The sequence below is a fragment of the Elgaria multicarinata genome, chromosome 11 (genome assembly GCF_023053635.1).
Source record: "Elgaria multicarinata webbii isolate HBS135686 ecotype San Diego chromosome 11, rElgMul1.1.pri, whole genome shotgun sequence".
Classification (NCBI taxonomy): domain Eukaryota; kingdom Metazoa; phylum Chordata; class Lepidosauria; order Squamata; family Anguidae; genus Elgaria; species Elgaria multicarinata.
Window position 1 is genome coordinate 33,714,285 of NC_086181.1, and position 22,509 is coordinate 33,736,793.

The 22,509-nt window shown below is 49.5% G+C and overlaps 1 protein-coding gene across 1 annotated transcript; it reads right to left on the reverse strand.

Annotated features, from left to right (window-relative positions):
- Window positions 1–962: 962 nt before the first annotated feature.
- Window positions 963–21,923, reverse strand: TBC1D10B (TBC1 domain family member 10B). The gene is made up of 9 exons (XM_063136510.1): window positions 20,890–21,923; window positions 15,033–15,132; window positions 14,787–14,894; window positions 14,216–14,322; window positions 13,529–13,643; window positions 12,388–12,453; window positions 9,460–9,649; window positions 7,815–7,969; window positions 963–4,332 (listed from the first exon to the last, which is right to left on the reverse strand). Exons 1-9 carry the CDS (start codon window positions 21,753–21,755, stop codon window positions 3,622–3,624), a joined length of 2,418 nt encoding a protein of 805 aa, XP_062992580.1. The 5' UTR covers window positions 21,756–21,923; the 3' UTR covers window positions 963–3,621.
- Window positions 21,924–22,509: the final 586 nt, after the last annotated feature.

Sequence of the window (22,509 nt, forward strand, 5' to 3'; positions counted from 1 at the left end):
CTCTGTCCCAATTCAGTTAAATACACATTGATTTTTCATCCACTGGCACGATGATACATGGATCAACAAAAACAAGGGGACCAAAATCATGGTAAGAGTGTTGTAGGCATAGGAGAGTGGATGGGAAGAGCAAATACCCCCTCCCGCTTTTTTTAAAAAGCCTACAGCACCTGGTATTCCTAAGTGGTCTCCCATACAGGGACTCATCAAGCCTGACTTTGCTTAGCTTCAGACAAGATCAAGCCCATTCAGGGTGGCAGGGCTATAGGTCAGGCACAAGTTCAACTTCCTGTTCAGTGATAAAGCTCACTCAATGACCAATGGCCAACTCTCTCAGCCGAAACGACCTTGAGTAATTGTTGCAAGGATAAAATGGAGGACAGTGCTGTCCATACGCTCCTTGGAGAAAGGATGGGAGGGAGGGGGAACGCGTCCGACAAGCAAACGTGGATCAATATGCCAGTCTCAATGGGGTAAACTATCTAACAGCTCCCTCCAATGGCTGACCGAACCCAACGTTTTGCGGTAAGTTAATGAAAGAAGGGAAGCCTCGTGTGGCGCAGAGTGGTAAAGCAGCAGTTTCTGCAGCTGAAACTCCCCACGGCCTGAGTTCGATCCCAGCGGAAGCTGGTTTCAGGCAGCCGGCTCTGGTCGACTCAGCCTTCCATCCTCCCGAGGTCGGTAAAATGAGTACCCAGTTAGCTGGGGGAAAGGTAATAATGGCCAGGGAAGGCAACGGCAAACCACCCCGCTATAAGGCCTGCCAAGAAAACGACGTCCCTCCAAGAGTCAGTAATGACTCAGTGCTTGCACGAGAGGTTCCTTTCCTTCCCTAATGAAAGAAGACCGCCCCCCCACCGCACACACCATTTAGTATATAAAGCTTTCCCCTCAATCTGGACACCCTAATCCTGTTGAAGACAGCCTATTCCACCTTCAATTAATAAAGACACTTGACAAACTTGAACTTCATTTGGTTTTGTTAACATTTTTAAACAAAGCAATGGGGGGTCCAATGAGAATGAGGCACGAACGACAAAAAAGTAAGAAAGAAAAATATTAACAAGTAGGACAGCAAGGAGATGTCAGCTGTAAACTTCCAATTTTCTGCTCTTCCTGATTAGGGGGTGGTGGTAAAAAAAATAAAAATTAAAAAGGCAAGGGGAGAAAATGAATTCCTAATTTCCAGTGTCTGTCCCATTAAATAAGAGCACAAGGTCAAAAAAAAAATTTCCAAGTATCTGTATACATAATTACAATACTGAAACATTATATATATATATAATATGTGTTATAGAGAAAAGGTATGTACAGGGATGAGATGGGGCAAATGGAGCTTTTTTGCAAAGTTGCAGATGGGACTGTGGACCCGAGGAGAAGCCGCCATTTGGGGTGGGTGGGTGTAGGCTGGGAAGCAAGATCCTGAAAGAGGGTCATCATTTTCAAGCTATTCACAACTGCAGAGAATGTGACCAAAGAGAGAGGGGAAACAGGGCGGTGGAAGGTGAATGCAGAAGGGACAAGAGGAAGAGCTGAGGACATATAAGAGTCCAAATTTGTAGTCTTAGCCCAATCTGACCTCCAAGGCAGCAAATGGTTCAGTCTCCCCGGCTCTGGGACCCTTCTTCCCCCAGAATTCGTACAGTTCTGATCCTCAGGCCCTGCTAATCTGCTGGTACCCTTAGCCTCCCTCGACAGCACGGCACAGAGGCCCGGAACCCAACTGGCTGTATTCTGCTCTGCCGGCAAAGGCCTGGCGAGCCAATGCCAGCGTTGTGGAAACAGGAAAGGCATCCCTTTGCGGTCGCACAGCGTACCACAGAGAAAATACATTCCAGTTATTTTAAAAAAGGACAGGTTTGCTTTTCATCGAGGGACAAGGGAACAAAGCATGCACCATTGAGGAATGTAGTTCGACGTTAGCAAAAAACGAAAACCAGCTTTGGAGCAGTTTTAACCGCCAGGGGTCTGGAAGCCCTCCGAGTTCTGTGAAGAGATCACAGAGCAGCCTTCTCCCAACCTCCAGATGTGTTGGGACCGTAACACCCAGCATCCCTGACCGAGGGATGCTCGGAGTTGTGGCCTGATACGCCGCGAGGAAAGCGGGTTGGGGAGAGGTATGAAAGCAGTCTCGGCATCTTCACAAAACTACAGTTCCCAAATCCTCTGGGCAAACCCGTGCAGGTTAAAACTCATTCTCAACTGGCTTAATGTTGTAATGGAGACACGTCCTTTGCCTCCAACGAAGGGGAGGAGGGGGAGAGAGAGGAGAACGGACAGATTTTAATAACAAAGGACAAAGATTTCTAGATGGGGTGTTATAGTATACAGGCACCAGTGCTTGGGGAGAAACAGCTTACCCACATCTCCCCTCGGCGGCTGAAGCTCCCAAGAAACACAGCCGCTTCTCTCGTCTGCAAGCCGCAGCTGGCCAAATAAAAGTTTTCCGCCACCTCATGTCTCAGGAATGTTTGTGCCACAAGGTAATACTGAAGGACAGGGGAACGGTTCGCTCTTCTTACAGAGGAGCGGGAGACTTTCTCGACTGTGTGCCAAAGTGCAGGGGGGGGGCAGCTCACACAATACCCCCACACCCCGCTCCAATTTCATTTCTCCTCATGGCCAGGTTATCTCGACAGACAATTCTAGGCACCTGCTTGTTTTTTTTGCTGACCGCTGCTAAGAAACCCTTGCATAGGAGCAGCCAAAAGGCCGAGTGTGTGGGCAGCAGGGTCGCTAATTCACCCACCCACCCACCCCCACAGGCCTTCTGCCTCTAGTAGCTCCATGACAGGAAGAAATCCAACAGGCCCAGCTTCCCCTTCCACTGCATGTCCATGCTGGTTAAATGTCTGCCTGTTGGGTGGTCCTCAAAGCACAGCGCCTCGGTTAGAAACCGGTGCCGCTATCTCAGCCTGTCCGTCGTTGAGCGTCAGTGTTTCTGTGTGTGCACAGGAGGAGGAATAGATGGGATTTCTTTTAAGCGCTTTTTGAGGTGGAGCTGGGAAATATATGCGGTAGGGTCCTGGGGGCCAGGCCAACCTCCCATGGAAGAAGAGCTTGTTAATACATTGGGGGGGGAGGGGAGGCAAGACCGTAGGTGGCTCATAAAACTAGCCTCTCTGGAAGGAGGTGGTGCTTGTAGCCTGGAGAGGTTAAATAGTTTAGGTGGTTCTATGTACAGGTAGGTAGGGGGATGTTGGGAGTTATTATTAATAATACGATTATCTCCTTGGTTAGGACGCCAAGCCTTAGGGATGGGGTTGTGCAGTTGCACCTGTTGGCTTTGGGAAGTCGCAACGGGGCAGCCATCTTCTGTAGCCACAAACAGCATGGCGGCCATCTTGTTTTGGCCCTTTTCATTAAGGGAGGAGGAGGGAAGGGGGGGGTCAAATCCACCTCAGGCACACAAAGGGAGAAAATATGGATGCTAGTTAAATATCCCCCTCCCCACTGTAGCCCTAACTGGAGTGGTTCAGTGCACAGCAGCTATTCCCCTTGGCATGCCGCCGCCTCCTGCCCCCTGGGTCCCCCTACCATAGTACATCTCTGGTGGCGGCCACCATCTTGGTCCTTGGCTGATGGGAGGGAATTGTCGGGGCTTGTGCCCCCCAGCCCTACTCAAAAGTACGTGTCTTGTAGCACTGATGCCCCTGGTGTTTCCCCTTCTTTCCCCCCCTCAGTGGGCGGCAGAGGGGCCGATTTGGGTTCCTTTTTCCTCAGAGACAACTTCCTCTCTTTCTTCAGCTTGGCTTCCTCTTTGGCTCGTTCCTTCTGCTGCTTCTTCTCCCGCTCCTTTTCCTGCTTCTCCCGCTCCTTCTGCAGCTTCCTCTCGCGCTCCTTCTCCTGCTTCTGCCTCTCCTTCTCCACCCTCTCTTGCTTCTCCCGCTCCTTCTCCTTCCGTTTCTCTTCTTTGCTGCTGCCGCTGCCGCCCCCTGCTTTCTTGGGGCCTCCCAGGGGCATGTTGTTCCCGGTCGGGGAGGGCAAAGCAGGGTGGAGGCCTTCAGATACCACCACCTGGCTCTGGGCAGCAGGGGGGACCGGAGGGGGGGCAGCGGACATGGTCAAGGAGCCGAAGGTGTGCGCCAGGGAGAAGGAGGGCCCGCCGGAGCTGCTGAGGGAAACCCTTTGCTTCAGGCCCGTGAGGCTCAAGAGGCTGGCACTGGCGGACAGAGGCGGGTTCATGCGGTGGCGCTCCTCCTGGATGGCCCGCGAGCCGTGGAGCCGGCGGGAGGGCTTGTACTGGAGCTCGCCCCGGGTCTCCCGCCATTTCTTCAACTGGGTGGTATTCTCCCGCTCGATGAGGGCTTCGGTCACCGGGAGGTTAATCACCTGTGGAGGCAGGGGAAAGAAAACAGCCACATGTGACACCTTTGGCCAAGCATCTCCGCAACGGTCCCGCCACCAACCTTGCACCCCTTTGTCCATACACAGGGAGCCCCACCCACTCAAAATAAAGGCACTGCCCTCCCCTGGCCCCATACAAGCCTACCTGTCGGCCCTCTGCATTTTGGGGTAATTTTGGTAGGTTTAATTAAGATCGGCCTGAGCAGGTGCGAAAGCAGAGGAAAAGACGCTCCATACGTGTCTTTCCACTCTGTTCCTTTCCCAGTACCTACTCAAACTTCTGTACGCTGCTTTTTCACTCTTCTCTAGGCTTCATGGAAGACATCTCACACAAAAAGACACACACGGTACCCCCCACTCCTCGCTTTAAGCAGGCACCTCCCTCTACACACACGCAATCAAATTTGGGGAATAAGACGGCAAAGGCTAGCAGGGCCTTCTTAATTGCTACCAAAATTTTGTAGAACTTGTTACCAAGAAACACTAGTCAAGTCTAACTTTAAGTATTTTTAGGGAGGGGAAGTCACATGAAGCATTTCTATGGATCAGCTGTTGAGTAATTGTGCACGGGTCTGTGAGTTGTGTGCGTGTGTAATTCAGTAAGTCCTTTTAAGCCCCCTAACTCATTCACTTGGCTTTAGGATGTTGAGTGCATTTGTATCTTAAATTTCAATGACTCTGGTTTCATGCTTGTTTAAACAAATGTGGATGTAGTTGATGCTTATTGTGTAAGTTGCTGCAATTCTCTTCGTATTATGTAGGATAGGAAAATAATGACACAAATCAAGGTGCTATGTATTCCATGTGCCTACATATTTACTATGCAAAAGGCGAATCAAACATATGGGTAAAGTTGTTTGAAAAATGCAGGAGCTTCCCCTTAAAAAACAACGACACTTACAACAACTTATTTTTAGTCCTCATGGTGGCCAGTAAGAACTGAGAAATACGCAAGGAAAGTCTAATGAAGACACAGAACAAGGTGGATCATCTACCACGAATAGTTTTGGCCACGACTAAAGTCAGAATCGGTAGAAGAAGGAACGGCCAACTTCTTGTTTAAATTGGATATTTCTCAGAATCATTTGCATTCTCTATCCATCTTTCATATTGCCCCAGCTCACTTTCTGCAAGATGGATATCATACAATCATTCATCTTCAGCAGGGAATCCACATTCCTCCAGCTTTAGACTCCTTGTTCTCTGCTTTCACTGTGTTTTAGCAATAATAGTTTTTAATAATTATATATTGCATTTTAATGTGTTTTGTTTTGGGAGCTGTCCAGAGAATTTGTTACAGGACAACTATATATTCCAGAGGGGATGTCGTTACAGGAAACCGTTACAGCAAACACACACAAAATGTGGCACCTTGAAATTTATTATGGGTCAAGCTTTTGTGGACACTGTCCACTTCATCGGATGCACGAAGTGTTAACTTCAAGTTGGCAAACTGATATGTATCTGCTTGGCAGGGCAGGGGGTGGGTGGGAATTGTAAACAGTGAGGTCAGAGGGAAATGAAATGCCAAGTCTGTGATTGTCTGTGTTGTCACGTAACAGCGTTGTGAATGGCAACTGTTAAGGTAATTACCACCGTAGGACCTTTTTGCATTTCAGTCCTCCCTGACATCATTGTTTATAATTATCACCACCACAAAGCAGGTGAATATACCTCTGCCAACTTGAGGTTAACATTTCATGCATCTGTTGAAGTAAACAAATGTTTATGCCCGCAATAAGATTGGTAGACTTTAAGGTGCAGCAAGACTCTGCTATTTTTATATAAATATATACAGTCGTGTGAAAAAGGAAGTACACCCTCTTGGAATTGTATGATTTTACATATCAGGACATAATAACAATCATCTGTTCCTTAGCAGGTCTAAAAATTGGGTAAATGCAACCTCAGATGAACAACAACACATGACATATTAAACCGTGTCATGATTTATTTAACAGAAATAAAGCCAAAATGGAGAAGCCAGCACCATGTACATTGATGGTGCTATATAAATAAATAATAATAATAATAATAAGTACACTTTATGATTCAGTAGCTTGTAGAACCACCTTTAGCAGCAATAACTTGAAGTAATCATTTTTTGTATGATTTTATCAGTCTCTCACATCGTTGTGGAGGAATTTTGGCCCAGTCTTCTTTACAACGTTGCTTCAGTTCATTGAGGTTTGAGGGCATTTGTTTATGCGCAGCTCTCTTAAGGTTCCGCCACAGCATTTCAATCGGGTTGAGGTCTGGACTTTGACTGGGCCATTGCAACACCTTGATTCTTTTCTTTTTCAGCCATTCTGTTGTAGATTTGCTGGTGTGCTTGGGATCATTGTCCTGTTGCATGACCCAATTTCGGCCAAGCTTTAGCTGTTGGACAGATGGCCTCACATTTGACTCTAGAATACTTTGGTATACAGAGGAGTTCATGGTCGACTCAATGACTGCAAGGTTCCCAGGTCCTGTGGCTGCAAAAAAAGCCCAAATCTTCATCCCTCCACCACCGTGCTTGACAGTTGGTATGAGGTGTTTATGCTGATATGCTGTGTTTGGTTTTCGCCAAACGTGGCGCTGTGCATTATGGCCAAACATCTCCACTTTGGTCTCATCTGTCCAAAGGACATTGTTCCAGAAGTCTTGTGGTTTGTTCAGATGCAACTTTGCAAACCTAAGCCATGCTGCCACGTTCTTTTTAGAGAGAAGAGGCTTTCTCCTGGCAACCTTTCCAAACAAACCATACTTGTTCAGTCTTTTTCTAATTGTACTGTTATGAACTTTAACATTTAACATGCTCACTGAGGCCTGTAGAATCTGAGATGTAACTCTAGGGTTTTTTGCAATTTCTCTGAGCATTGCACGGTCTGACCTTGGGGTGATTTTGCTGGGACGTCCTCTCCTGGGAAGATTGGCAACAGTCTTGAATGTTTTCCACTTCTGAATCATCTTTCTCACTGTAGAATGATGGACTTTAGATTGTTTGGAAATGGCCTTATAACCCTTCCCAGATTGATGGGCAGCAGCAATTGCTTCTCTAAGATCATTGCTGATATCTTTTCTCCTTGGCATTGTGTTAACACACACCTGAGTGCTCCAGACCAGCAAAATGAAAAAACTTCGACTTTTATAGAGGTGGTCATACTTGCTGATGATCAATTAATCACAGGCATTTTATTAGCAGCACCTGTCTGCTACTTAGCATCTTAATTCCTATGGAAGCAGTAAGGGTGTACTGACTTTTTCACACATGGCTTCTCCATTTTGGCTTTATTTCTGTTAAATAAATCATGACACGGTGTAATATGTCACGTGTTGTTGTTCATCTGAGGTTGTATTTACCTAATTTTTAGACCTGCTAAGGAACAGATGATTGTTATTGTGTCCTGATATGTAAAACCATACAATTCCAAGAGGGTGCACTTTCTTTTTCACGCGACTGTATATAAAGGTCAGACTCTCACCTCGTGGACCAGGAAGTCCTCTTGCATGGTCTGAACAGGCAGATTCCGCAGCTTCTCCATCGTCTCATACATGCCTTGGCACGAGCGCAGCTTGTCAATCGAGCCCAGCGTGTTCCGGAGCAGCACCAGGCCCACTCGGAAGACTATCTTCACCCCTGGAAGCAGGCGAGGAGGACGAATCAGAGAGAGAGAGAGAGACAGACAGGAGCTGGGCATTTTGTAAGAGGCCCAGAATGCCACGTACATGGGACAAAGGAAAGGAGAGAAAAGCTGTGGTTCGTATGACATGCCAGGCTCACTGTGGGTTATTTAACCCACGCTGAGCCACACCATGTACCGGGAATGTGCTGCCGCCATTATGAATATTTGTTATAGCTTGTCGTAGGGTTATGCGAGGGTTGTTTAACACTTAAGACAACCCATGGTGCCTGGGTTTTGATGACACGCCACAACCCCACTGAGGTTGCATATTCATACTGGTGGCTAAATATGCCCATCGTGGGTTAAATGGCCCACAGTGAGCCCAGCGTGTTGTACAAACTGGCCCAAAGATACGTACATGTTAGAAGCACAGAAATTTGACAAGGAGAATGGATGAAAGCCAATCTAGGGATGGCTGTCAGAAGAAGAACCTAAGAGCAGTCGCACTGGACTGGAGTATCTCTTCCAGCACCTGCTTTCCTGCAGCAGCCAATCAGATGCTTCCAGGAAGCTGACAAGGAAGGCAGGAAGGCAGCAGCCCCACATCCAATGGTATTCAGCCATATACTGCATTTGAACGTGGCACAACCATTGTGGATCACAGCGGTCAACAGACTTTTTCAACCATCCAAACTGGCCTTCCCCAACTTGGTGGACCACAACTCCCATCATTCCCAGCCAGCATGCCAAATAGCCATGCTACCTGACGCTGATGGACGTTGTAGTCCAACACAGGAAAAGTTGTAACACCAGGTTGAGGGAGGCTGATCTAACTTAGTGGCTATTCAGCCCACCTTATGGCAACAAGTTCCATAAATTAAAAAAGAAGAACCCTTTTCTTCTGCCTGTCCAAGATTTATTGCCAAATCAAGTTCATTAGATAACCCCAAGGTCTAGTAACTACAAGGCCGCAAACCCTGAGCTTGCTTGCTAGTGAGCAAGCCAGACTGAATGCTGTGAAATTATTTCCAAGGGAAGATGCACGGAATTACACTGCAAGAGGGGCAGGAAAAGTTCTTTGCACCCAATTTCTTGATGTCACACATGTTTGCTATCATGGCTGCCACTTAATAGCCTTTTCCCCTATTAAGAAGAATATAAATTGACCCTCCATGCCACTTCGAGATAACCACGCTAGCATGGATTTGGTACCATGAAGAAAAACATTGGCGTCTCTCTCTTTCATTTAAACAAGTTCCTAGCCCTCATGATGGCTGAGGTTTTTGTTACAACCACATGAGCAAGGGCTCGGGAGCTTTCCTTCAGTCCAGTGATAGAAAAGCCACCCAATTTTGCTTTTAAAACACATTTCCTAGCAAAAAAGTGCATAGCCGCTGCAGTCCTTTCTTTCTGATTGGATCACTCAGAGTGAGAAGCAGATATTGAGTAACCAGCCACGTGGGCCTGGGCGGACAGCAAAGGGGAACTGAAGGACAAGCCTCACCTTCACAGAAGAACATATCCCAGACTCGCAACACAGAGCACCAGGGCAAGGTCCGGGAGAAGATGCACATGAACCACTCGGTCATATACAAGATGGGGTCGATCTTGTACCTCTTCAGATGGCGGTAGGCAATGGGGGACGCTCGCCGGAGCAAGGCGAAGAAGATCTCCCCGTCCAGCTGTATTGCTTCCTGCAGAAGACACATCACGGGCATTGGAAATGGTGCCCAGTCCTCCTCTGCCCCATCCTCCCTGCTTTCTTCCTTCAATGCCCTCTTGTCAACGACAGAGGAGCAAAAGAGCAGGCCCGGTAGGCCTGTTTCTCCACTTGCAGCCTCTGCGAGTGGCAGAGAAACATAGGAAGCGGCGAGAGGCGGGGACCCGGCAAGGCTTAAGGGGCCCCATGGACCAGATTTTGGGGCTCCGTGGGGCTAGGAGGGCTGCCACCATTTTACGGGTGGAGGTTCCGTGACTTTGCCATGGTAGCATCAAGGGTAGAAAACCAGAAACGAAGCTTTTCCCAGCACGGAGAGGAGGAAGCATTACTTGCTCTGCAGCTGTTAAAGGCACAAAGCCTCTGGGCCATCTAAAACAGGGCCGGCAAACCATATAGCCACGCCCTCCAACCACTTGATGGTTCTCCATGGATTTTTCCCCTATTCCAGAAGGCTGAAATGCATCTCCTAAAGCTTAGTTGCTGCCACTAAGAGTGTAGGGTGCAATCCTATGCATGTTTAGACAAACAACAACAACGAAAATGGGCTTCTAACTCCCAGCATGCCCCAGCCAGCTATGTTGCCTGCGGCATGCTGGGAGTTGTAGGCCTTTTTTCCTGTCTAAACATGCATAGGATTGTATCTTTAAGTGAAAACATGTTGCAATTTTTTTAGCCCACCTCTTTTTGCCTTCGGCACCGCCCACTATGGAACGCAGCTCCCAGGAGCTTCTGCAAAATTGAATTAGGCCGCTCGGGCCGAAAAACGTTCAACACCCTTGACATAAAAACACACTGGGCCCTAATACAAGGATGTGGAATCTCTGATCTTCCTGATGTTGCTGGGCTACAATCCCCACCAGTCCCGGCCAGCAATGGTCAGGGATGATGGGAATTGCAATCCAGCAACACGTGAAGGGCTACAGGTTCCCTGCCTCACCCGAGTGAAACTGTGATGGCCAAACAGTTCCAAATAAACAGCCAGCCAGCCAGATCCACTTGAGAAATGTTCATATGTAATTAACCATGAATTCACACTTAACACAGTTTTGTATCCCTTTCTGTTTCCACTGCAAGCCCAATCACTTTATAGAGTTCAATGAACCAATTAGAAAAATCTTACAAAACACATTCCTACTCAGAAACCAATCCTGCTATGTGCAATAGGACGGAACTACTACTGAATTCGTTTAGGGATGCAGCCTTATTTGATGAATCACACAACCTTTAATCGATTCATAAGCCTGCATACACCTGCAGATTCATAGAATCATAGAATAGTTGAGCTGGAAGGGGCCTGTAAGGCCATCGAGTCCAACGCCCTGCTCAGTGCAGGAATCCACCTTAAAGCATCTCTGACCAGCTGCCTCTTGAATGCCTCTAGGGTGGGAGAGCCCACGACCTCCCCAGGTAATTGGTTCCATCCTTGTACTGCTCTAACACTCAGGAAGTTTTTTCTGATGTCCAGACGGAAACTGGCTTCCAGTAATTTGAACCGATTATTCCGTGTCCTGCACTCTGGGATGAACGAGAAGAGATCCTGGCTCTCCTCTGTGTGACAACCTTTTAAGTATTTGAAGAGTGCTATCATGTCTTCCCTCAATCTTCTCTTCTCCAGGCTAAACATGCCCAGGTGTTTCAGCCTCTCCTCATAGGGCTTTGTTTCCAGACCCCTGATCATCCTGGTTGCCTTCCTCTGAACACGCTCCAGCTTGTCTGCATCCTTCTTGACGTGTGGTGCCCAGAACAACACAATACTCAAGATGAGGCCTAACCAGTGCCCAATAGAGGGGAACCAGTACGTCGTGTGAGGTACTAACCTCATTTAAAAAATAGTTCTAAAGAGAGGGGAAATACCTTTTCCTTCTTTTTAAAATCAGCCTTCACCAACTTAGCGCCCTCCAGAGGTGTTAGACTGCAACATGTTGCCCATGCAGGTTAGGAATGATGGGAGTTGCAGTCCAACTTAGAGGGCACCAGGTTGGGGAAGGCTATTTTCAATTATGGATGCACACATTACAGACAAAGACATGTTTCCTCTCCTTGCTCACATAGGAGGAAATTTTCCTTTTTAAAAAGATTGGCTGCCTGATTCTTCAGGTGCTCCTTTCGATCCAGTTAACCTATCCAATTCATTGAATAAGGAACTACAGACCTATTTTAAAACCAGATTGATTTTGTGCAGAGACAAGTCGGATTTGCCCATCTGCTGCCCCGTGCAAGAAGCAGCCATAGCTGTGACAACTGCGCCAGCGATCGGAGTCCATGGCGGACTCACTTTTGAAGACTTTGTCACAGGGGCTTAAATTTCAGGTTGACGTGGAGGGAAGGGAGAAGTGAAACAAGCTGGGGGCGGGAAACCCTAAAAGGCTTTTCAGCTAAGCTGGCCCCAACAGAGAAATGAAAGCGAGGCAAGAGCAGGCATAGGCATTCCTCTTGAAGAAGCAGGCGTTCCTGCTGTTTTGAGTATTACCAAACTATCAGCCTCCCACCCTTTCCCAGGGGGCCCCCTGTCCTCCAGCAGGGCTCTTTCCTCTCCAGAAGAGAGAGACTGCAACATCCTTGCATGACAACACTAAGCAGAGTCGTTCTTTTGGGGAACTCCCATCCAGAAGAGATTCTCTAACAGTGTCGAAGACTTTCCCTGCGAACAGCTCCGGTAGAAAACAATGAACAGCTATTGCTTTTCCTCGCCTGAAGGGCCGCCACACTCACCAGTCCGGCACTGTAATAGCCAGGGAGATACTTCTCACAGATTTGCACCAGGCACCAGAAAGCTTGCTGGGGAGAGAGACAGGAGACATTCTCAGCATGGATCCCCTGAGCAATCACACCCTCGCAGCCTAGGCTCTCCTTCCGAGAATTCTGGCTTGCTCCCCAGTCGCATGCAATGAGCCAGTCCTATTCAGCTTGGAGGGCTAGCCTTCTCCCCCAGGGCTGGTACATGGCCGCTGTGGTTCCTTGATGACACAGTGCAAGTGTTATGTGAAACCAGACCACCGCAGGCGAAAAAACATGGACGCCAGCCATGAGTATGGGCCTCATAATTGTTTATTTATTTATTTGTTACATTTCTATACCGCCCAATAGCCGGAGCTCTCTGGGCGGTTCACAAATCAGGTTTAAATCAGGTTTAAATCAGGGCTGGGAAACCTCGGACCCTCCTAGAGTCCTAATCCGACCTTCCTGAGGTTCTTCAGATGGCCACGCCCCCTTTTCCCAGGCCACGCCTGTTTCCTTCCCCAACCGTTGATCAATTGGCGGATTTCTGGCTTTTGTGCAGACCCCCCCCCCCATTTTAAAAGGATTCTCTTAAGGTTTAGTTACTGGCAGCAAGAGCTTTAAGGTACACGATGCTGGTACTTCTGGCCCTGCCCCTTTTGCCTTTGGCCCCACCCACCAGCAGAATGCAGGCCCTGAGGGCTTCTCTGAGATTGGACTCGCCCCTTGGCCTGAAAGAGGTTCCCTACACCTGGTCTGTGCATGACACAATGACAGGTGGAATCACCGTGGCTGCTGGCGTGGCAGCCCCAGGGAGCCGCTGAGAAAGGTGCCAGGGGCGGGGGGTGGCGGTGCACAAAGGAGAGCTTCAAGAGGGACAGAGGCGGCAGAGCAGCGGGAGCCCGCTGGGTAGGCCTGGTGTGAAAGGGCCTCTCTCAGCCACCACCATGACGCCAAAGAGTTTTGGGTGCATGATGCCCGCCCCCGCACCCCCACATCCATACACACATTTCTACCTTCCAAAGTTCCCAATCTGTAGTGGCATCCAGAACTCCCCCACTCCAGCCCCACACTTGTGTGAGAGGACCCAAGCTCCCTTCCCTCCGCCCCGCGCCATGGGGGAGCAGCGCCTCACCTCTGCGGGCATATGCATCAGTAGAACTGCGGCCACGGGCGCCTGTGCTTGACAGTAGCCTTCTTCCGGCCGGTAGATGGTGTAGGCTTTGAGGATGCGGTAGAGGTCCTGTTGCCTGTGGCGGAGGAGAAGGATGAGGGCGGGGAAGGAACCCAGAGCCTTTCGCCTGCCTCAAGCGGTTGGGGGGGGAGGGGGGACATCCGATCCAAAAGGAAGGGACTCTCGATCCAAAAGGAAGGGACTCTCAGGACTGGGAGATGTGGTCTAGCCTTTGTGCCCCATTTCCAACCTGAAGAGACCTCCTGGCAGGGCAGAGTTGCAGACCCCGTTTCATTTGGGCGTTGTATTAATCACAGGGCCTACAGAACAGCCAGAAGATTCCAAGCCATGGGCCACGATGCCCCTGGGACAGCTACGAGAAAAGCGGGAGTAATCCTGAGTGCCTTACTCCTGGTGGGTCCCGTAAGGCAAGGCAGCATGAAAGGCTTTGAGAACTAGGGAGGCAGGGCTGAAGGCGGCAGGCAGGTCCACGTAAGGGGATGGCTATGGGTCCGGTACATGGGAATAGTGAGCAGAGGGGGTGCACATTCATTCAGCTTGGGACACATGAGAGGAGCACGGAGGCCTCTCAAACTGAGAGGGCCGATTGCTTCTGGCCACTGCAGCAAACCCAGCCCCTGCGCTCACCCGTGGCCTCCCCGAGCCGCAAACATCTCGTGAAAAGGGAACTGCCTGTGCAGGTCTTTTTCAATCACGTCGAGCCACTTGGGATCTCCAGACTGACGCTCCAGCTCCTGAGAAGAGGGCAGACCGAGAGAGAGAGGCTGAGAAATGGGAGGGAGGGCAGGAACCAGGCCCGGAAGACATCGGGGCCTGCACCAGCAGGGCTTTCCCCCACCCACAGCACCCCCACCAACTGCCCTGTGGGAAGGACTTTGGAAAGAGGGGCAGGCCGGCCTAGAAGGCATCAGGCTCCTGTTTCTCTTCCCCTTCCCTGCCCCCTCTTCCCACAGGGCTCTTTACTACCAGCTGCTCTGTGGGGCGGATTCCTGATGACCCTTTCCATGTCAATATGTGATTTCATTCGCAAATTTTGATGTGACTTATAAGCCGCCTTGGAAGGATTTGTATCGTGAAAGGTGGGATATAAATCCTTTGCAATAAAGCGAACAAACCTTTATCTGTCTTTTCCCAGGTAAGAGAGTCAACCCCCTTCCCTTCCATCAGTACAGTTTCCCAAGAAGGGGCTGGGAAATACCTCAAATTTCCCCTGGTTTTGATCCAGAAGATCCTTGCTGTTGGAGAGAAGCTGCCACGCTTTGGCACGGAGGGAAGAGGGAATCCCCTTCCGGCAGCGCAATTTCACCTGCAACGAAGGGGAGAAGTTACTCATAAGTGTGGTGAGTCAACATAGAAAAGCCATAAAACAAGCCAAGCAAAACGTCAATTGGGTTCCTTCCCTCTAGCACCCACCTCCCCACTCCCGAGAGTGATCTCTGCTCACCTTTTGGAATCTGCGCGACAGCCATTTGTCCCAGTGGGAAAACATGTCCAGCCACTTGAGTTCCCTCTGTCGAGCCACATCCACGGGGATGGCACTTTCACTGCAGCAAGAAAACGGGCGGGGAGGAAGCGGTACAATGAACGAAGAGGGAAAGGGTTCAGGATTGGGGGAGTTTTAAGAACTTCTGGGGTTGACAGAGACACAGCTACACGTCCCTCCTTCAAAGCGGCAAATGATGCAGCCATACTGAGAGGAAACATAAGAAACTACTTTATACTGAATCAGAACAGTAGTCCATCTAAGACCAGGGTGGCATGTGTTTTTTTTAATTATTGTTCATTAATATCCCACTTTTTTTCCACCTGCAAGGAACCCAAGGCAGCTTACCTGGTCCTTCTCTCCATTTTATCCACACAACAACCCTGTGAGGTAAGTTAGGCTAAGGGCCAGTGACTGGCCCAAAGTCACCCAGTGAGCTTCACAGCTGAGTGGAGACCGGAACCCAGCTCTCCTAAGCCCCAGAGATGCTCTTGGGGACGGGACCGAAATACCAAAAATGCAAGCGTATTGTAGCTTAACAGCTATTACTGCCTGTCACTAAGCATCAGAAGAGGAGTTTCAAAATTTTAGAACGGGGTGGAGGGGAGAGAAAACTGTACAAAAGGTGGCAGACCCACAAACCATCAGCAGTTGGAAGGGGGCATGGCTACCAGGGGAATCCCTAATGGCTGGGCTGTGGCCCCGGGCCGGCTGGATCTGGCCCCCGGGCCTGAGGTTCTGCACCCCTGATCAAGGCCCATGATTGACAGTGGCTCTCCAGGATTTCAAGCAGAAATCTTTCCTAGCTTTATGTGGAGATGCCAGAACTCTGCTGCTGAACTACAGATACTGAATGTCCAGATTTTTGAAGAGCGGGGAGGGGAGCAAAGCAAACAAACTGCTGTGGGACAAGACACTGTGATGGTGCCAAATCCCACATGCACACTAGCCTTATCCCTTCACTCTCCAGGTTCATATTCCCAGCGGTTGGGGGTGGGGGGAATCTCTTCTGCTCAGAGCAGAAGAACCAACCCACTAAGCAGGTCACAAACATCCTCTGAGCCAGCCTGTACTCAGCAAACCCCACACTGAACATCCTCTCTACGAATTTTCAACTAGACTTTGCTAAAGAGAAGGCAGGTAGCCACACTTTCTTCTTCTCGCTGCACTCATACAGCGTCAAGTGCCACACTTGGAAAAATACCTGGATTAGACTTCAGCCAAACTCTCTGCCCTTGCCCTTTAGCTTCCAGAGGGATTATGGGAAGAGAACACCGAAAAGGACCAATGCAGTTCCCTCTTACATCACCCGTAACCACTTTCAGATCACGTTCCCTGGCCGGCCGCTTGTGTCAGAACATTTGTGGTTTCTCCCTTTCCATTCCTGCCTCCAAGCTCACGAGCTGTGTACGTGAGCACACCCACCGCACGTCGCACTCAAAGTTAAAACGAAAAGGCTGTTTGGGTCACCGTGTCTGAAATTAGAAAGCCCTTCGGCTAGCTGTCACTCAGAGTTTTCTGGACTTTCCATGAGTGGGTATGCTGGGTGACGGGGATCCACCTGATGTTTGCACGAGAAAAAAGGATGGAACGGTGTCCCCCGTTCACGTGCAACCCCCTCTCCCCGCCCACCAGCTTCAGTCAAGGGGCCTTGAGGAAGGTGATCGCACGGAAGCATCTGGGCAGGGCTCCTTTTAACAGAAGCCAGCAAGAAACAGGAAGGGCGGCTTGCCAAACAGGAAGTGGTGGGGCTGTTTGATTGAAGAAGAAAAAAAAAACCAGGGAAGAAAGGGTTTGGGTGGGAAAGAAAAGGAAGAGCCTGCGTCTCCCACAGCCACGCCCACAGGAGGAAGCCGGCGGCTGGTGCTGTGGTAGGGCGCCTGTTCTCTGCCAAGCAGCCCGGGAGCTTCCACTACCCTATTAGGCAGGGCATAGGCCCAGCCGCAAAGAAGCCTGGCCGGCCGACCTCCACTCGATTTCCGACTCTGATGCCGAGTAGTTGAAAGAGCCTCGCGTTTGGCCGAACTCGGAGCAGCACTGAGCATTGGTGGGGAAGGGGGCTTCATTGGATCCCTCCTAACTATCTTGTGAGCCGCTTCCCCAAGGCCACCAAAATGGGAGCAGCCAGCAGCCAAGTAGCACTGGAACCCGGTTCTCCAGAGCTGTACCCCACACCTGAGCCATAGGTCAAAAGCCCGACTTAACCACGAATCCACAAACATCACTGGGTAGTCTCCACATGTGTGTGGAGGGGTGTGGCTCTCCAGATGTTTTGGCCTATAGTCCTAGAAAGCAGAGCCAGTGGTGAGGGATGATGAGAGTCATAGGCTAAAACATCTGGAGGGCCTCAATCTGCCCACCCCTGACATAGCGTAAATTGAAAAGACACATTATAACTAAATGTTGAGCCATGGGAATAAGGGAAGGGGAGGGAAAGCTAAATCTATAACTATGATCCCCGAACCTAACTCAGGAATCCCAAACTCTCTGCTCCAATCCGACACTGTCACTGATGAACCAGAGTTAACATAACTGCAAAGGATGCTGGGAGTCTGGTCAAGTTGCTTCAAGGAACAGCCTTCCTCTGTTCAGCTGTAAGCTAATTTGGTCCCTCACACCCGCAGTTCTATTCCTATTGGCTGCTATTTGCTTTGTTCATCATCCTTTTTCAATAGCTGGCTTTCCTTGGGCGGGTGGGTGGGCAGGGGGGTCCAGCCCCATAAGCATCTGAAAGATGACAGAAGGGAGTACAGATGGTGGGGCAGGAACAGCAGCTAATCCGCATCCAAGAAGAGAAGCTTCAAACAATTGGTTCTGCCCCCAGGCAAAGAAAACAATACCATAGACACAGCCCCCGCCCTAAACACACACACACACACACACACACACACACACACACACACACACACAGGCTGGGGGACGATGACAACCTAATCCCTAGCACAGACACCCTCTATTACTATCTACTATTCTGCAGATGAACACACATAATTAGCAGACTGCAAAACCACCCAGAATTTGCACTTGTCAGACTAGCAATGAAAAGCACATTCCGCGCTTGAAATCAATGCTACAGAGCAGGCCTGCCAGCCAGCCAGCACAAATGTATTTTTCCATATTTAAATTGAAAAGAACTTTTCTTCCTGGCAAAATCTGGAATGCTTGCGTCCTTACGTGTTACAAAGGGCTTTAACAAGGGGGATCATCAGACAAACTCCTGGAGATCAACGGGCTGTTAGTCATGAGAGCTTACAACCCCACCCACGCCAGGTTCAGAAGGAGGTGGAGGATACCTCCGTTTGCCAGCAGTTGGGGGAGAAACAATAGGAGAAAGCGATCACCCACCCTGCCCTGCTTTCAGGCTTCCCCGGGGCATGACTGGCGCCTGTTGAAGACAAAGGGCTGGAGTTCACGGGGCCTCGGGCTTGAATCAGAAAGGCAGCCCTTATATTCTTAAAAATTATGCCACCCACTGAGAAAAGAGAGCTAGCATTTGATGAAGTCTTACTTCTCAAACCTTGAGGTCAGCAAAACTTCTTAAAAACGACAGCACGGATTTATTATTATTATTATTATTATTATTATTTATTTATATAGCACTATCAGATCTTGGGTTAGTGGCCAACTGCATGTCACAATTATGGCTGTGCCCATTTCTATTCTAGCCTTCCCCCAACTTGGTGCCCTCCAGATGTGTTGGACTGTGACTCCCATCATTCCCAAGTTGGGAATGATGGGAGTTGCAGTCCAACACATCTGGAGGGTGCCAGTTTGGAGGAAGGCTGTAACAGAAGCACATGTGCACACTGTTTACATGCCCGAGGAAGTCAGGGCAACAGAGAGATGCTGTTCCCTCATCCTAACCTGATTAAGGTCCTAGGGCGACCATGCAAGTTAACAGATGTCCCTCACTTTCCATCAGTCACTGCAGGTTTCGCATTAGTTCCCAAGAACCCAGGGAAGCAGGACAAGGCTTAACTGTGTGATTGAAGGCCATGGACAATGACCTCCTTGCACAGTTACAGTCCCTGCAAGGTAAACTTTTTAATCCAAGAGTGAGGGTAGGCACCTATGATGGCATGACACAGTGGAGGGGACAGTATAACAGGGGGCACAGTATAACAGGCAGAGCTCAGAAGCTCCTCTCAAGTAATTACATGTGCTTTTTCAGACCCTCTCACCCAAATACATTCTCGTAGCCGTCTCGCTCCAACTCCAGTCCCATATAGATCGCAAGCTTCTTTTACTCCTATCAGGAGCTTTAAAGGTTGGTTTTAACTGAGATTTTGGGGAATAGGAGTGCTGTTCAAAAGACACAAAGAGAAACCAAGTTTCATGTATGAATGAGTTCATCCTCTCATCTCCTTCCAGTGGTTAGAAGAATGAAGGAGACTTGTGGTTGCTTCCTTTGGCTGTGCAAGTTAATAACTCCTGATGTCAATATCCTACTTGAATTCATCTAATCTTTGGCCAAGCCAACATCCCAAAGCAGAGAGTTTACTTGACATCACATTGGGCCCATTCAGAAGACACCTTAAACCACGGCTTTAACCACAGTAAATAAGGCTTTTTGCTTTATTCACCATGGTTAAGGTGTCTTCTGAACACAGCCTGGCTTTCTGGCTTTACCACTGTGGTTAAAGCCATGGTTTAAGGAGTCTTCTGAACAGGACCCCTCTCCCCCCACCACAAATGCATTTGTGGGAGTATTTGGAGGGAATGGCAACTGGAATAAGTCACAAATCAAGGATTCAGGGGGTGGGTGTACACCACTGAAAAGTCATAGAAAGAGTGTCTGGATCCACACTACTGTGGTTAATGTACAGCACAACTCACACTCTCTCCACATACAACATGTTTGGGACAAACCCTGGCATGCAAGAAATATAGATACTCAGTCACAATGAGTAATAGAAAAGAGCAGTTAGCACCCTTCCAATAAAGCCACACACCCAGAGAGTGGTTCTGATTTCAGGCCAATGGCTGCAGCATCTCAGCTAAAGAGGAAAAAAATAGTTATGGGGGGGTGGGGGGAAGGACAGAGATGAGATCCCAGTCATCTTTGGATTGGAGAAATGAGTCACATAGCATAACAGAACGATTATACTGAAATATTAGTGTTAGGGTTTTGGAAGATTCAAATCAATTGGGGCTGTCTAAAATAGTTCCCACCTAATTTATCTGACAAATTTCCGGAGGATCAAGATATATCCTAACTGCATACTCAGGTCCCCTCCCAACTGGAGGTGAAGGAATGTCTACGTCCACTTCTTTGGAGGAAGTCAAGTGCAATTTGTTAAGGTCACCCTACAAACTTGGTATTTGCCAAGCATAGGTTGCTGAATTAGGGTCAGTCAGAGGCAAACAAGGATTTTGCCTAAACGGGGATGGTCTCACAAATCCTCTCACAGTCTGTTCCTATATGGCAATCCGCGGGGGCGGGGGAGAGCATATTCATACTGTCAGAAAATCATAGTTCAGAGCCAGCACTCCCCAAACTAGAAAGATACCATCCAAGAAGTTTGATGGAGCTGCATCTGCGGTTGATGCCTAGATGGGGGCCATGCTATCAGGGCAGTACTTTGGACAGGGATCTTTCCCAACTTTATAATTCTGATAAGTAGATCCGCAAACCTTATCCAGGATGAGAGCTAGTGCCCCCTAGGGGAGGAAAGACACATACTCCATTTCCAGCACCCTAGCCCAAGTTGCAGTGGTGCCCATCACTGGACATCTTGCTGAGCTCCTTTAACTTGGATCAAAGATTAACACCCTCCATTGAGCATGGGAAGACCATCGTTTTGGCACCAATACTTACAGTTGCACAGAATACTGGCTGCCCCCTAGGAAGCCGTATTTGTCGGTCTTACGGTACGCCAACCCATTGATCTCAGAATCCGAACCCAGGGAGCTAGCATCATCAAGGAATCCAGGACCAGTCAGTGACTCCAATGTGCCGGACATGAGGCTGACAGAATCCAAGTAGCTCAAGGTGTCAGGAGCTGGAGGGGCCCTGGATGTCAGGGCCCCCAGGCTGGACTGGGAACCCATGTCCTGGGGTGGCTGTGGGGTGGAAAGATCATGGGGAGCCAAACCCTCCGGAGTTGTGGGTGAAGTCTTCTCTGGTGGTGTCGCAGGACTCGGTGCCACCACTACCACCGTCGGTGATGCCGGAGGAACCGGGAGGGGCTTCACCACGGCATCTTTAGGCAAATCCACAGGTGATGACATCATCCCGCTATCACGAGATGACATCACTGACGTTCCATTTACCGTCACTGCGGCAGGCATGGCGGACACTGAATTGGCCACAGGTACCGTCTCCTCAGAAGGCCGGTCTCCTGCTGGAATAATGTCTGCAGCTATGGCATCAGATGCCACCTGCACAGGAGATGCCACCCTTCCACTGTCGTTGGTCACGAGCGACATCTCTGCCGTCATCACGGTTAATGTCATCTCTGTGGCAATGCATGGTGCTGTTGTGGTGGCGCTGGTCGACATGGTGGCTTCCACGGTTTCCATTGTTACCGCCTTGGTTGTTGCCAGGGGTGAAGTTGACATGCTGTCTCCTGACACTCCGAATGCCACTGGAGCTGGTTCCATCCCCTTGAGAGCATGGAGAACTGAACGAGGGGCATTATACCGAGGTGGGGGGGATGGGGGATCCCCAGAACCAGTCTCCATAACAACAATGGCCCCCTCCCCCCCAATGGGGGGGATACGGCCTAGTCGCCCAGCTAAAGCCTGAACTATCGTGAAGGGGGGGAAAGGGGGAGGAAGCTCAAAGCCTCGCGCTCCCCCCCTGCCTAGACGGCAGCAGCAGTAAGAGAGGCAACCACCCCAAGCTGCGCACGCACCTCCAGACCATCCCGGCTGGAATTCAACCAATAAACGTCAAGAAGGAACATGAATTTAGCCAATCACGAAAGAGGAAGCGAAAGGGTAGGCGAGGGCCTAGTGACGAGAGCGAGTGAACCAATCGGGATAGAGTGGGACATGGTACAGAGCCAATCCATAAGGGGAATTAGGAGACGGCGAGCAAAATGAGGAAGGGCGGCGATAAGGAACTCACTCAAAAGGCGGGGCTAACGGAAAGACTGCCAATCAGAGATAGTGACCCAGAACCAGAAATCCGTTTTCTTAGTCGCGAGGCCGGAGAAGCTGGACCAATCCGAATAGAGCTGAGTGTAGTCATTGCGGAAAGGAAAAGGAGGCGTGCGCTTAAAGATCCATCCAACCAATAAGAAGAACAACCGGCAAAGCTTCTCCAATCACTAGCGCGAGCGAAAATTATCCCTCTGAAGGCACGAACGCACATGACGTTTATAGGCGGCCAACGAGAAGTAAAAGCGACGTTTCCCGTCAAATCAAGCGGCAGCCGTACGCGTGACTTTTCATGAGTAGCGTGTCTGTAAACCAATGACGCGCCAGGATGTGA

Excerpts from the sequence above, each read along its gene's own strand:
- TBC1D10B (XM_063136510.1), bottom strand. The coding sequence starts at position 21,755 with ATGGAGACTGGTTCTGGGGATCCCCCATCCCCCCCACCTCGGTATAAT. Across the intron at positions 15,133-20,889 it reads AGCCAGTATTCTGTGCAACT|TGAAAGTGCCATCCCCGTGG; the intron begins GTAAGTATTGGT and ends TTCTTGCTGCAG. Across the intron at positions 7,970-9,459 it reads GGATATGTTCTTCTGTGAAG|GGGTGAAGATAGTCTTCCGA; the intron begins GTGAGGCTTGTC and ends GCCTGCTTCCAG.